Source organism: Cebus imitator, unplaced genomic scaffold, assembly GCF_001604975.1.
Source record: "Cebus imitator isolate Cc_AM_T3 unplaced genomic scaffold, Cebus_imitator-1.0 Scaffold36, whole genome shotgun sequence".
NCBI lineage: Eukaryota > Metazoa > Chordata > Mammalia > Primates > Cebidae > Cebus > Cebus imitator.
Genome location: NW_016107351.1, coordinates 1,069,093 through 1,082,006, shown reverse-complemented (window position 1 = coordinate 1,082,006; position 12,914 = coordinate 1,069,093). Strand labels below are relative to the sequence as shown.

Sequence of the window (12,914 nt, the reverse complement as noted above, 5' to 3'; positions counted from 1 at the left end):
GAGACGGGGTTTCACCATGTTGACCAGGATGGTCTCGATCTCTTGACCTCGTGATCCACCCGCCTCGGCCTCCCAAAGTGCTGGGATTACAGGCGTGAGCCACCGCGCCCGGCCTGGTTTTCTTGTTTTAAACCTGAGATGAAGTCTCATCCTGTCACCTGGGCTGGACTGCAGTGGTGCAATTTCAGGTCACTGTAACCTCTGCCTCCTGGGTTCAAGCGATTCTCCTGCCCCAGCCTCCCAGGTAGCTAGGATTACAGGTGTGCACCACCAATGCCCAGCTCAATTTGTATTTTTAGTAGAGATGGAGTTTCTCCATGTTGGCCAGGCTGGTCTTGAACTCTTGACCTCAAGTGATCTGCCTGCCTCAGCCTCCCAAAGTGCTGGGATTACAGATATGAGCCACTGTGCCCGGCCTCTTATGATTTTCTGTTTTTTGTTTTGTTTTGGTTTTACAGAGTGATTTATTTAGGCAGAGAAAAGAGAAAAAGGAGAAAGAAAAAGAGAGAAAAGCTTCCACAATGATGTGGAAGGGCTTTTTTTTTTTGAGATGGAGTCTTATTCTGTCACCCAGGCTGGGGTGCAATGGCGCGATTTTGGGTCACTGCGATCTCTGCCTCCTGGGTTCAAGCGATTTTCCTACCTCAGCCTCCTAAGTAGCTGGGATTACAGGTGCCCACCATGATGCCCAGCTAATTTTTGTTTTTAGTAGAGACAGGCTTTCACCATGTTGGCCAGGCTGGTCTCAAACTCCTGACCTCAGGTGATCCGCCCACCCAGGCCTCCCAAAATGCTGGGATTACAGGCGTGGGCCACTATGCCCAGCCAGGTGTTAAAGGTTTTAAGTTTGCTTTTTGTTTAGTTTTGTTTTTGAAACAGGGTCTCACAGTATGGCCCAGGCTGGAGTACAGTGGCACAATCATGGCTTACTACAGCCCTAATCTCCCAGACTCAGGTGATTTTGCCACTGCGCCTAGTCCAATGTTTAAGTTTTACAGCATAAAAAAGTCTCAACATCACTGAAAAAGTCCAGAGCAGAGCATAAACAGAAATCCAAACCAAGGCTGGGTGTGCTGGCTCATGCCTGTAAATCACAGCACTTTGGAAAGCCAAGGAGGTGGGTAGATCATTTGAGGCTGAGTTCAAGCCCAACCTGGCCAACATGGTGAGACCACAATCTTTACTAAAAATACAAAAATTAGCCAGGAATCGTGGTGCTAACCAGCAGTCCCAGCTACTTAGGAGGCTGAGACACAAGAATTGTTTGAACCCAGGAGGGAAGGCTGCAATGAGCCAAGATCACACCACTGCACTCCAGCTTGGGTACAGAGCAAGACCCTGTCTCAAAAAAAAAAAAAAAAAGAAAAGAAAGAAATCTAAAGCGGCAGGTTCCCAGGCCAGACCCCCCAGGGTGGGACCCGTGGCTCCCAAGTGCGGCCCCAACAGTGGGACCCTTCGCTCCCTCGACCATCAGGACAGTGGTTCCCAGGTGTGACCCCCAGAGTGGGACCCTTCGCTCCCTGGACCATCAGGACAGTGGTTCCCAGGCGCGACCCCCAGAGTGGGACCCTTCGCTCCCTGGGTCATCGGCACAGTGGTTCCCAGGCCCGACCACCATAGTGGGACCCTTCGCTCCCTGGACCATCAGGACACTGGTTCCCAGGCCCAACCCCCAGAGTGGGACCCTTCGCTCCCTGGACCATCAGGACAGTGGTTCCCAGGCCTGAATCCCTGAGTGGGACCCTTCGCTCCCTGGGCCATCAGCACAGTGGCTCCACTTCCCTCCTCACCCGGGGCCACTGACACGCTGCATGATGTTGGGAGGCTAACCACTCACTTCCTTTTAAATATTTCCTCTTCCTTCTTGTTGGTTAGCTGCACAGAGTGAATTTTGTCCTCTAAGTCCTTTATCCTGAAAAGAAATAAATATTGGTGGAAGAAGCAGATGAAATGAAAGCAAAGCCCAGCTTGGAATGAGCAGAAAAGGCAGAACCTCCCAGACTCCGGTCCAGGCCTGCGACACTGCCACAGAGCGCATCTCAGGAGGAGATAAAGGACTCACGCACCGGGCGTCACTCACAGCCTCGAGGTCCCGGAGCTCCCGGGCGCGGCTCTGGAGCTCCCTCTCCAGCTCCGCGTTGGTGGTCTCTGCTCTCTGCAGACTCTCTGCAGCCTTCGCCCCGGCTTCCTTCAGAGCCTCCAGCTCTTTGTGCAGTAGTTTAACCTTTGAATGATGAAAAACAGTTCAAAATGCGGCAATAATTGGAAGACACCAGGGCATTAGGGGTACCTACTGCCATTTTATCAGGATTGAGAGAGAGAAGAAAAAAATTCAGGCAGCAGCAAAACGGTGAGAATCTACTAAAACAACTCACATGAGACTCAATGACCATTTTTTTTATTTTGGAGACAGTCTTGCTCTGTCACCCAGGCTGGAGGGCAGTGGTACGATCTCGGCTCAATGCAAACTCCGCCTCCCAGGTCAAGTGATTCTCCTGCCTCAGCCTCGTGATTAGCTGGGATTAAAGGTACCCACCACCACCCCCAGATAATTTTTGTATTTTCAGTAGAGATGGGGTTTCCCCATGTTGGTCTTGAATTCCTGACCTCAGGTGATCCACAGGCCTCAGCTTCCCAATGTGTTGAGATTATAGGCATGAGCCACGACGCCTGGCCTTCAATGACCCTCTGACAGCACTCAGCACCCTACCAAAATCAGTCCCATTAGGGTGCCCCATACATGTCCAAGCCCAATAGACCAATTTAACTGTATTTTTGTTTCTTAGCACATAATTTGCATATTATTTAAATAAGAAAATTAAACGTACGCCACTGGAGTCCCAGCTGCACCCTGAACTCTTCAGTACCTCCCCGGGCTTGTTTCCCAGCCTGTAAGCTATGGGCAGTGACGATGGCTGCTGCGCCCAAGTCCGCTGGTGTGAGGACCGGGCTGCGCCCTGCATGAGCAGGCACTGAGACTCAGCTCTTGCTTTTCCTACTGATGTGCGTATTGTGATGCCCACCACGGGCAGGTGTTCAGGGCTGTGACCAACTCACACAGCAGTTGGAGGCGAAAGTGAACTGGCACCCAATGTCCACCTTTGATGGGAGTGCCCACCCTGCCATGGGGCACAGGGCATCCACATGGCCCACCTGCTTGCTGGTCTCGAACTCCTGGGCCCACGGGATCCTCCTGCCTTGGCCTCCCAAAGTGCTGGGATGACAGGTGTGGCCACCACACTTGGCCAAGGAAAAACCGAAAAACTTCAAAACCCAAGGGTGCCCCCAGTTACCTTGAGCTCCTGGGACAAGGCTGTGTTGCTCATGTTGTCAGCCTGCAGACGGAATTCGTGCTCCCTCTTCTGCATTTTCGATTCAAACTCCAGCAGCAGTTCCTGGAATAGGTTTCATGGTGAAAGAACAGTGGGAACCCAGCAAAGACCCTCCCCTCCATGTCCTAGGAGGTGGGATCCAGACGTGAGCAGGACACAGTGGTCAACAGAGAAGGACCATACACACTGTCAAGGAGAGAAGCTGGGGTCAGTGACACCAATAACAGCACTCTGAGAGGCTGGGGCAGGAGGATCGCTTGAGCCCAGAAGTTCAAGACCAGCCTGGGCAACATAGTGAGACCCTGTCTACAAAAAAAAAAAAAAAGGAGAGGAAAAAGAAATCCTCATCTCTATTGAGTCAATTCTACCTCTAATAATAATAAACACAAAGATCTTTTGAAACAAGAGACAAGAAATCAGACCAAAGGAAGCCATGAAACTGACAAGCATCTAAGACCCCAGCTTAGTAACTAAAAGGCGGAGATGCGAGGAGCAGCAGAACAGGGCTTCCCAACAGCCAGTGCCAGCATCCCAGAGCCCACACGGGATCAGACTGCCCAAAGCCACACTAGATATGTGCCGCCAAACTTGCCCACAGTAACCAATGCTGCTAAGTTAAAACAGGTATTTCCTTCCTTCCAGAGACAAGGCTACTATCTGAACATGATAAAAAAAAAAAAAATCTATGTTCCCCACATCTGAGAGGGCTCTCCCTGAACAAACCCTGCCGAGTCTGAGAAGCTCGGCGTGGACAGCCTAAGAAGTCAGCCAGAGTCACGGCCCAGCCAGAAACCCTGACAAGAATGGCTGTGTCCCGCCGGCTACAACAGCCTCAAATCGTCACTGTCCCCAAATGCGGCTGAGAGCTCCCCACCTGCTAGGCAGGACCACCCACAGCTGGATCCTCCTCAAACTCCTTTTTTGAAAGTGACCTGGAGCCACTTGAGAAAGCCTCATTACTTACAAAAGTCATCATTGGTCTCTTCTTGACCACCGATTTTAGATGCTGGCTTCATGCCTAAAGAACTCTGGCTGTTCTGAAAGTCAAGTCCACCCGTAATCGACAAAGCTCCTTGGTCCCTGAGAATTCCAAGAGAAAGTCCTCTCCAGGCCCTTTCAGAAGCAGCCTCAGGGACCTGTGAACAAGGGGAGTTGCTTCCAGGCACAACTGGACAGCAAGTCCACACAAGAGGCCATCATGACATGAGCGTGGCCTCCTTCTCTGCTGACCTGACTGTGGCAAATTCTCAACACAACCAAACTCCTAACATCTGACAGGACAAGAGAGGAGACCCTGTCACACCTGCACAAAGCCCTTCAACACTGCTGCACCTGCACAGAGGCAGCCCCTCATGACACCTGCAGAGTCACAACCCCCCGTGACTCCTGCACCTGCACAGACACAGCCCCTCGTGACTCCTGCACCTGCCGAGACGCAGGCCCACATCATACCTGCACCTGCACAGACACAGCCCCTCATCAGACCTGTACACGCAGAGACACAACCCCTTGTCATGTGCTCACAGTGGCAGCATCTCTGAATGTGGTCTCTGGATATAAATCTATTGGATGTCCTACAAAACCCCAGCACAGCTGAGTCTCTCGGAGGTGTAGGGTTAGTTTCAAGAACCCCCAAGGAGAAATTTGGTGACCGCCAATTGTCAGTTGAAGCACCTGTTTTCAAACTTACCATAATTGGAATTCCAAATTCTTTTCTACAGTAAATACCTCATGTTTTTAAAATTATACGTTTTCTAAAAATTTCATCATTTCTGAGGTATGCAGGTTAATTTCCTGTGGCAAACGACTGTGCTACAGGCAGCCCACATAGCTGGTAAAATATTGTCTTAGGGAATGTCTGCAAGGGCGCTTCCCGAAGAGATCAGTGTTTGAATTCACAGATGAAGAAAAGATGATCCTTCCTCCTCAGTGTGGATGGGCACCATCCAATCCACTGAGGGCCTGACTGGAACAAAACGTAAGGAAGGGTGAATTCGTGAATTCGCTCTCCTTGCTTGAGCTAAGACATTCACCTTCTCCTGCCCTCGGACATCGCAGTCCTGCGTCTTGGGCCTTCAGAACTGGACCAGGACTCACATCAGTGGCTCCCTTACGCTCAGGGCTTTGAACCTGCGCTGAATTACACCACCAGCTTCCCAGGTTCTCCAGCTTGCAGAGGGCAAACTGTGGGACTTCATGGCTGCCATAACTGCATGAGTCAATTCCTACAATTTATCTCCTACACATCTACGCATCTCCTATTGCTTGTTTCCCTGGAGAACCCTGACTAACCCATGAGGAAAGGAAACACTGAGAGTGGCTGCATGTAGACATCCCATCCTGCTTCCCTGCAGCCCATCCCAGAGTGGCATCTGCCCCAGTGACCCCACTTTACTCCCAAGGAGAATGCAGGCAATGAACTCAATGGTTGTCTTTTCCTCAACCCTGTATGATTTCAGTTTCACAGTGGGCAGGTGGGGAAAGCACCCAAAAAGGGCCGACCCCCAGAGGCTGTACCTGTCTCTGCAGAGCAAGCTCACTGTTGAGCTCCTCAAGTTTTCTCTCCAGCCTCCATTTGAGATTTTCATATTGTTCCCGGTGGTGGTCAATCTCACCATTCTTGTCACTATGGTAATAAAACAGCATTAAGAAAAGCCATACTAAATATTTACCAAAGGTATACACATTTCGAAGCAGTGTGCGCGGGAGGCTCTATTTGGGTCCTGGAGATGACACAACAGACTACCCGTAGTGGCTTTCACTTGGACATTCCACCACATCATCTTCTGTAAGAAATGACCTTCTATGACAAGAACAGTTTACTCCTGTGGCGTTAAAAAGTGCTTTAAAAAGCTGCTGACGGCCAGGTGTGATGGCTCACACCTGTAATCTCAGCACTATGCAAGGCTGAGGCCAGTGGATAGCCTGAGGTCAGGAGTTCAAGGCCAGCTTGGGCAACATGGCAAAACCCTGTCTCTAGTAAAAATACAAAAAAGGGGAAAAAAAAAGGCCGGCTGTGGTTGGTGGCTCACGCCTGTAATCCCAGCACTTTGGGAGGATGAGGCGGGTGGATCATAAGGTGAGGAGTTCAAGACAAGCCTGGCCAAGATGGTGAAACCCTGTCTCTACTAAAATTACAAAAATTAACCTGGTATGGTAGTAGGTGCCTGTTAACCCAGCTACTTGGGAGGCTGAGGCAAGAGAATTGCTTCAACCCGGGCGGCAGAGATTGCAGTGAGCCAAGATCGTGCCACTGCACTCCAGCCTGGGTGACAAAGTAAGACTCTGTCTCAAAAAAAAATTAGCCGGCCATGGCGGCAGGCACCTGTAGTCCCAGGTACTCCAGAGGCTGAGGCGGGAGAATCACTTGAACCCGGGAGATGGAGGTTGCAGTGAGCCAAGGTCGTGCCACTGCACTCCAGCCTGGGTGGCACGGCAAGACTCCAACTCAAAAAAAAAAAAAAAAATGCTGCTTATGTTAGAAGAATATATAAAACATGAAAAAATATCCAGGATCCTGTGAAGTGCAAACAGATTATGCAGCCGGCTCCTCTCCTGATGTCTGTACACATGCACCACACAGGGAAGGGCATCTAACAGCTAACGTGCTATGATGAACATGCAGTGCTTCCAAAGCTGGGGGATGGAAGAGCTTGTCAGAGAATGCTCCCTCCCTTCCTTCCTGTCTCCTCAAACTCTCCACAGCACGGCTGGATGAGTGGAGCTGAGGGGATACCAGGCATGTGGGTGAGTTCTAGGGGCCCCACCACAGGCTTCACAACAAAGACTTCAGGTTTTATGCTGACTTGCCTTAAGTCAGCTCATTGAGTTTTGAAATCACTACAGACTTCATATTAAAATCATTATAAATTCAAATATATGTTAAGATAATATACGTTTGTAATTAATGAAATAAATTCCAAATATTTAAAATAAACTCCATTAATTTCAGAGTTGTATCAGAACACCAAAAAAGACAGCCAGGGCATTCCTGGATCCATGGGATTCACATTCACTCAACAAACAGGTGTTCAGAGGCCATGAGGCACTCTGCCACTCAGACCAGCTCCCGTGTCCTGGAATTAGCAGCGGGAGGAGGGCAGCGAGATTGGACAGCATTCAGGCAGCTCGGCGGAGCAGGAGGCCTGCGGGGGCCTCCGCCAGGCGCTGCACAGGAGGCGCGTCTGTCATGGCTCACCTGTGGACGCGCTCCAGCTCCAGGCGATGCTCCTGCCATGCCAGCTGCTGCTGCTGCTGCAGCTCCTCCACCTTCCTGGCCTCTCTGGCTAGCGCCTGCCTCAGCTTAGCTGCCTCTATCTTGAGCTCGCTCACCTCCGCCCGCCGGGCCTCCTCCCACTCCCTGGCCTGGGCGAAGGCGGCGTCATAGCGCTCCAGCTCAAGGTCCCGCTCCTCCAGCACCTGCAGGTTGTAGACGAAGTCCTCCTGCAGGCACCGCAGTTTCCCCTGAGCCTCCTGCAGCTGGCTCTGTGTGTCCTGCAGAGCCGCCTCCTGCAGCCTGGTGTGGCGGGCCTGCAGCGCCCTCCATTCCTCCTCCTTTCGAAGCAGTAGCTCGTTCAGGGCCGGCGCCGAGCCCAGCGGCAGCATGGTGGCCACTGCAATGAAGAAAAGGCAGGTACAGGTACTCGGTTAGGGGCCCTAACTTTCCTTCCACAATACCCACCTCCCATTCCCTATCAACAGTCACCATGGCTGGATATGGCGGCTCACACCTGTAATCCCAGCATTTTCAGAGGCCAAGGTGGGCAGATCACCTGAGGTCAGGAGTTCAAGACCAGCCTAGCACACAGCAAAAACTTGTCTCTACTAAAAATACAAAAATAAGGCTTGCGGTGGCTCACACCTGTAATCCCAGCACTTTGGGAGGCCGAGGCAGGTGGATCACGAAGTCAGGAGACCGAGACCATCCTGGCTAACATGGTGAAACCCCGTCTCTACTAAAAATACAAAAAAATTAGCCAGGTATGGTGGCACGTGCCTGTAGTCCCAGCTACTTGGGAGGCTGAGGCATGAGAATCACTTGAACCCGGGAGGTGGAGGTTGCAGTGAGCCGAGATTGCACCACTGCACTCCAGCCTGGATGACAGAGTGATACTGCATCTCAAGAAACAAAACAACAGCAGCAAAAAAATTAGCCAGGTGTGGTGGTACGCACCTGTAATCCCAGCTACTTGGGAGGCTGAGGCAGAACTGCTTGAACCTGGGAGATGGAGGTTGCAGTGAGCTGAGATCATGCCACTGCACTTAGCCTGGAAGGTAGATCACCTGAGGTCAGGAGTTCAAGACCAGCCCAGCCAACATGGTGTAACCCCATCTCTACTAAAAATATAAATTAGCGGGGTGTGGTGGTGGGCGCCTGTAGTCCCAGCTGCTTGGGAGGCTGAACCAGGAGGATCACTCGAATCCAGAAGGCAGAGGTTACAGTGAGCCAAGATCGTGCTGCTGCACTCCAGCCAGGGCAACAGTAAGACTCTGTTTCCAAAAATTAAAAAAAAATTTTAATATATATTTTATTGCACTTTAGGTTCTGGGGTACATGTGCAGACCATGCAGAACTGTTGCATAGGTACATACATGGCAGTGCGGTTTGTTGCAAAATTTTTTTAAAAAAAGAAATCCAGGCCAGGCACGGGGGCTCACACCTGTAATCCCAGCACTTTGGGAGGCCGAGGCAGGCGGATCACGAGGTCAAGAGATCGAGACCATCCTGGCCAACATGGTGAAACCCTGTGTCTGCTAAAAATACAAAAATTAGCCGGGCGTGGTGGCACATGCCTGTAGTCCCAGATACTCAGGAGGCTGAGGTGGAAGGATCACTTGAACCCGGGAGGCGGAGATTACAGTGAGCTAAAACTGTGCCACTGCACTCCAGCCTGGCAGAAGAGCAAGACTCCGTCTCAGAAAAAAAAAAAAAAAAAAAAGAAATCCAGAGGAAATAGAGGAAGGAAAGATGGGAAACATGGTTTGCCCAGCTACAAGAGCTAGGTTCTATAAAATAGCTTTAATGCAGCACTCTGTCCATTTCACAGCTGAGAAAACTAGGGCTGCTAAGTGACTACATGAGGACTGAAACCCACATCAGTCCCTCAGAGCCAGCTTCCTACCCAGCGCCCTACTCCTGGAAGATTCAACACCTGAGACAGTTAGGATCTTTATCCCTGCCCAAATCTTGTGTAGAATTATACTCCCCATCACTGGAGGTGGGGCCTGGTGGAGGTGTTTGGATGGTGCGGGCAGACGCCTCATGGCTGGGTGCTGTCTTGGTGATGGTGAGTTCTGGGCATTTAAAAGTGGGTGGCACCTCTCCACCACTCACGCGCCCTCTCTTGCTTTGTGCCTGCTCCCCCTTCACCTTCCGGGAGTAAAAGTTTCCTGAGGCCTCCAAAGAAGCTGGTGCCAGTGCTATGCTTCCTGTACAGCCAGTAGAACCGTGAGCCAATTAAAACTCCTTTATTTATTTATTTTTAAAATCATAATTAAATACTATTCTTTTTTTTTCCACACTGTATATTTAATTATTTTGAGATGGAATTTCACTCTTGTTGCCCAGGCTTGAGGGCAATGGAGCGATCTCAGCTCACCGCAACCTCTGCCTGCCAGGTTCAAGCAATTCTCCTGCCTCAGCCTCCTGAGTATCTGGGATTATAGGTGTGCACCACCACACCTGGCTAATTTTTGTATTTTTAGTAGAGACAGGATTTCACTATGTTGGTCAGGCTGATCGAACTCCTGACCTCGTGATCCGCCCACCTCAGCCTCCCAAAGTGCTGGGATTACAGGGGTGAGCCATCTCGCCCGGCCTAAATCTCCTAAATACCCAGCGTCAGGTATTTCTTTCTAGCAACGTAAGAATGGTCTAACATACCATTCAAAAGTAGATTCCTTTGTTCTTTTATTTTGTTCATCATGGACTAGTATTTTGGTAAAACCATAAAAATAAAGTGCTAGAAAAAGTAAAATTTAAAAACAAAGATCACAAAAAGCAACAGGCTGGGCACAGTAGCTGTAGCTCTCACCTGTAATCCCAACACTTTGGGAGGCTGAGGTGGGAGGATCACTTGAACTCGGGGGTTCCACGCTGCAGTGAGTGGTCTACTGAAAAAGAGTTTCTTCTGGCTGCTCCTGGCTGCCCCCAACCCTTTAGGGGTCCAAGTGTGAGCTCCATTTGGACACAAAAATCCCCCGCAGCTCTTCTCTGGTGTCCACACAGGGGCACTGCATGGCCTCAAAGAGCCACATCCAGTTGGGGGACAGGAACAAACTTGTGGCCTGGTGGGTCATGGCCCAGGTGCTGCTGCCAGAGCAGAAAGAAGCCCCCACCTGTCTCAGGGCACTCTCCATCTCAGGACACAGCAATGGTTGTGCAAAGTCCCCACTCCCAGGGGGAGCGAGCACAAGGGCAGAGCCAGGCTGAGCACCAGCCGTGATGAAGCACAAGAAGGAGGTGGGTAAGGGGCTGCAAGACGCGTGGGCCCCCCCAGAAAGGGCTGGTCAGAAGGACACACCCACTGGGGGTACCAGGGCTCCCTGGGGGTCCTGAGACAGCACTTCTCCGATGTGGCTCCGGAGCAAAGACAGCCTTACTCCATTCCACACACCTCCTGTGATGCAGGTGCCCTCCCCGACCCTGCCCAGTCCTGCTGAGCACCCTAGGCCCATCACGCTACCTCGGCCTGGCTCCTCTAAGCTGCTGTGTGCCCACCCATTGCCAGAGCTAACAGGGGCCCTGCCGACCATCTCAGTGCTCCTCCACACTTCTGTTCCTTGTCTCCCTCAGTTCCTACAGCAGCCCCATCATCCAGCCCATGGAGCAAGCCTTGATTTTTTGCTGTCTCCCGCCCTCATGCCCATACCTTGGCCAACACCATGTCTTACTGCAAGAGACCTGAACTGGCCTCTTTGCTGTTCATTCCCACTTTTTTGGCTGCCAAAGGAATCTTTTAAAAAATGCTGAACCAGGCTTGCTGTTCCACTGAGGACACCTGGACCCCAGGCTCCTGCCTGCTGCTGCCACATGCCCTTAGAGCCTGGGGTGGGCTGTAGGTGCCCCTCTGCCTGCAAGGCCCCTCCTAACCACAGGGCAGGCTCCTCCAGCCACTGGGACCTCAACCCAAACATCACTGCAGGAAGGCGTTCCTAACCCCCATCTCACACTGGCACAGCGCCATCGCCCCAGTGTCGAGTGTAGGAAGTCCCACTGTCTGGTACAGTCTTGGAGACCGAAACATTTCGTACATGTAGGCCACCCACACAGCTGTGCACACAGGGAAAGAAGCGGAATATTAGCAAATACACACTCAATGATGCAACATCACTATGATCTTTGATGACTCAGAACCCTTTGCACAATGCCCCTGAGTCATGACAACGGTTCTCTGCAGAGTCTGAGGTCTATGAGGTCTCTGGGCCTCTTCTCCTCTGAGGACTGCCTGATGCACCGTCCTATATCAGGCCCTCTGCCACTGGGCTCGACTCTTTAACTCATCGGTCACAGCCACCCATGGGGGTTACTCTTCTGAGAATCTGTTCCCTTTTCTTTTTTTTGTTTTAAGAGACAGGGTCTTGCTATGTTGCCCAGGCTGGAGTGCAGTGGCCATTCACAGGCGCAATCCCACTAGTGATCAGCACGGGAGTTTTGACCTGCTCCGTTTCTGACCTGGGCCGGTTCACCCCTCCTTAAGCAACCTGGTGGTCCCCCGCTATTGGGAGGTCACCATATTGATGCCAAACTTAGTGCGGACACCCAAACGGCATAGCACACTACAGCCCAGAACTCCTGGACTCAAGAGATCCTCCTGCCTCAGCCTCCTGAGTAGCTGAGACTATAGGCACACGCCACCATGCCCGGCAGTCTTCTGAGGATCTGATCACAATATCTTATTTGGCCTCAAACCTGCCCAAGACTCCTGGCCATTTTCAAAATAAAGTCTGATCTCAGATTTTGAGTCTTGGCACAGTATGAGAAGATAGACCAAGGATAGGGTCAAGCCTATGTGGCTCCAGCGGCTCCTTGCAGCCTTTATTTGCCAGTTCCTGCACACCTGCTATTCCAGACCCAAACAGTCTGCCTCCCCTCATTGGTGAGGTTCCTTCACACTAGGTCTCAGGACTCAGCAGGTCACCCCGTTTTCAAAAGCTTCAGGCAGCCAGGCCAGGCAGATGGCATGCATTGCCTCCTCTATGTGACATGCATACTCCCAGGGCTCTGTGCTCCGCACAGAAGAGCAGCCTGATAAATCCACACATCAAGTGACTTGGCCCACCACCCAGTGATGGGCCCCACTTCTCCACTGCTTTGTGGGTCACACGCAGGACCCACGGTAAGCCCCACACACCAAGGCCCTGTAAGTCGGCCGGCATGGTGCGCCTTTCCTTCTGACCTCATCACAGAACATCCTGCCCTGCCTCCATACAAATCCCACCTCCAGATGATCCCCAAAGCCCCAAGGCTGAGATTAATTGGCTTTAAACAGCACGGATTCAGCATCTGGATGCAATCTGCCTGTCAGCCAGCAGGCGTCCCTAACAAGCACCTAGTTTCTTTTTTTTTTTTTTTTTTTTTTT

General features: G+C 51.4%; 1 protein-coding gene across 3 annotated transcripts in view; it reads right to left on the bottom strand.

Annotated features, from left to right (window-relative positions):
- Positions 1–7,940, bottom strand: part of CCDC57 (coiled-coil domain containing 57) — a 98,908-nt gene extending 90,968 nt beyond the window's left edge. For all 3 annotated transcript variants that reach the window (XM_017524753.2, XM_037737152.1, XM_037737153.1), the window contains exons 1-5: positions 7,531–7,940; positions 5,850–5,958; positions 3,294–3,395; positions 2,067–2,224; positions 1,838–1,912 (exon numbers count right to left, since the gene is read on the bottom strand). In XM_017524753.2, coding sequence (XP_017380242.2) covers positions 1,838–1,912; positions 2,067–2,224; positions 3,294–3,395; positions 5,850–5,958; positions 7,531–7,937 — 851 coding nt within the window. In that variant the 5' untranslated portion in view covers positions 7,938–7,940. The remainder of the gene's footprint in view (positions 1–1,837; positions 1,913–2,066; positions 2,225–3,293; positions 3,396–5,849; positions 5,959–7,530) is intronic.
- Between the last annotated feature and the right edge of the window lie 4,974 nt (positions 7,941–12,914).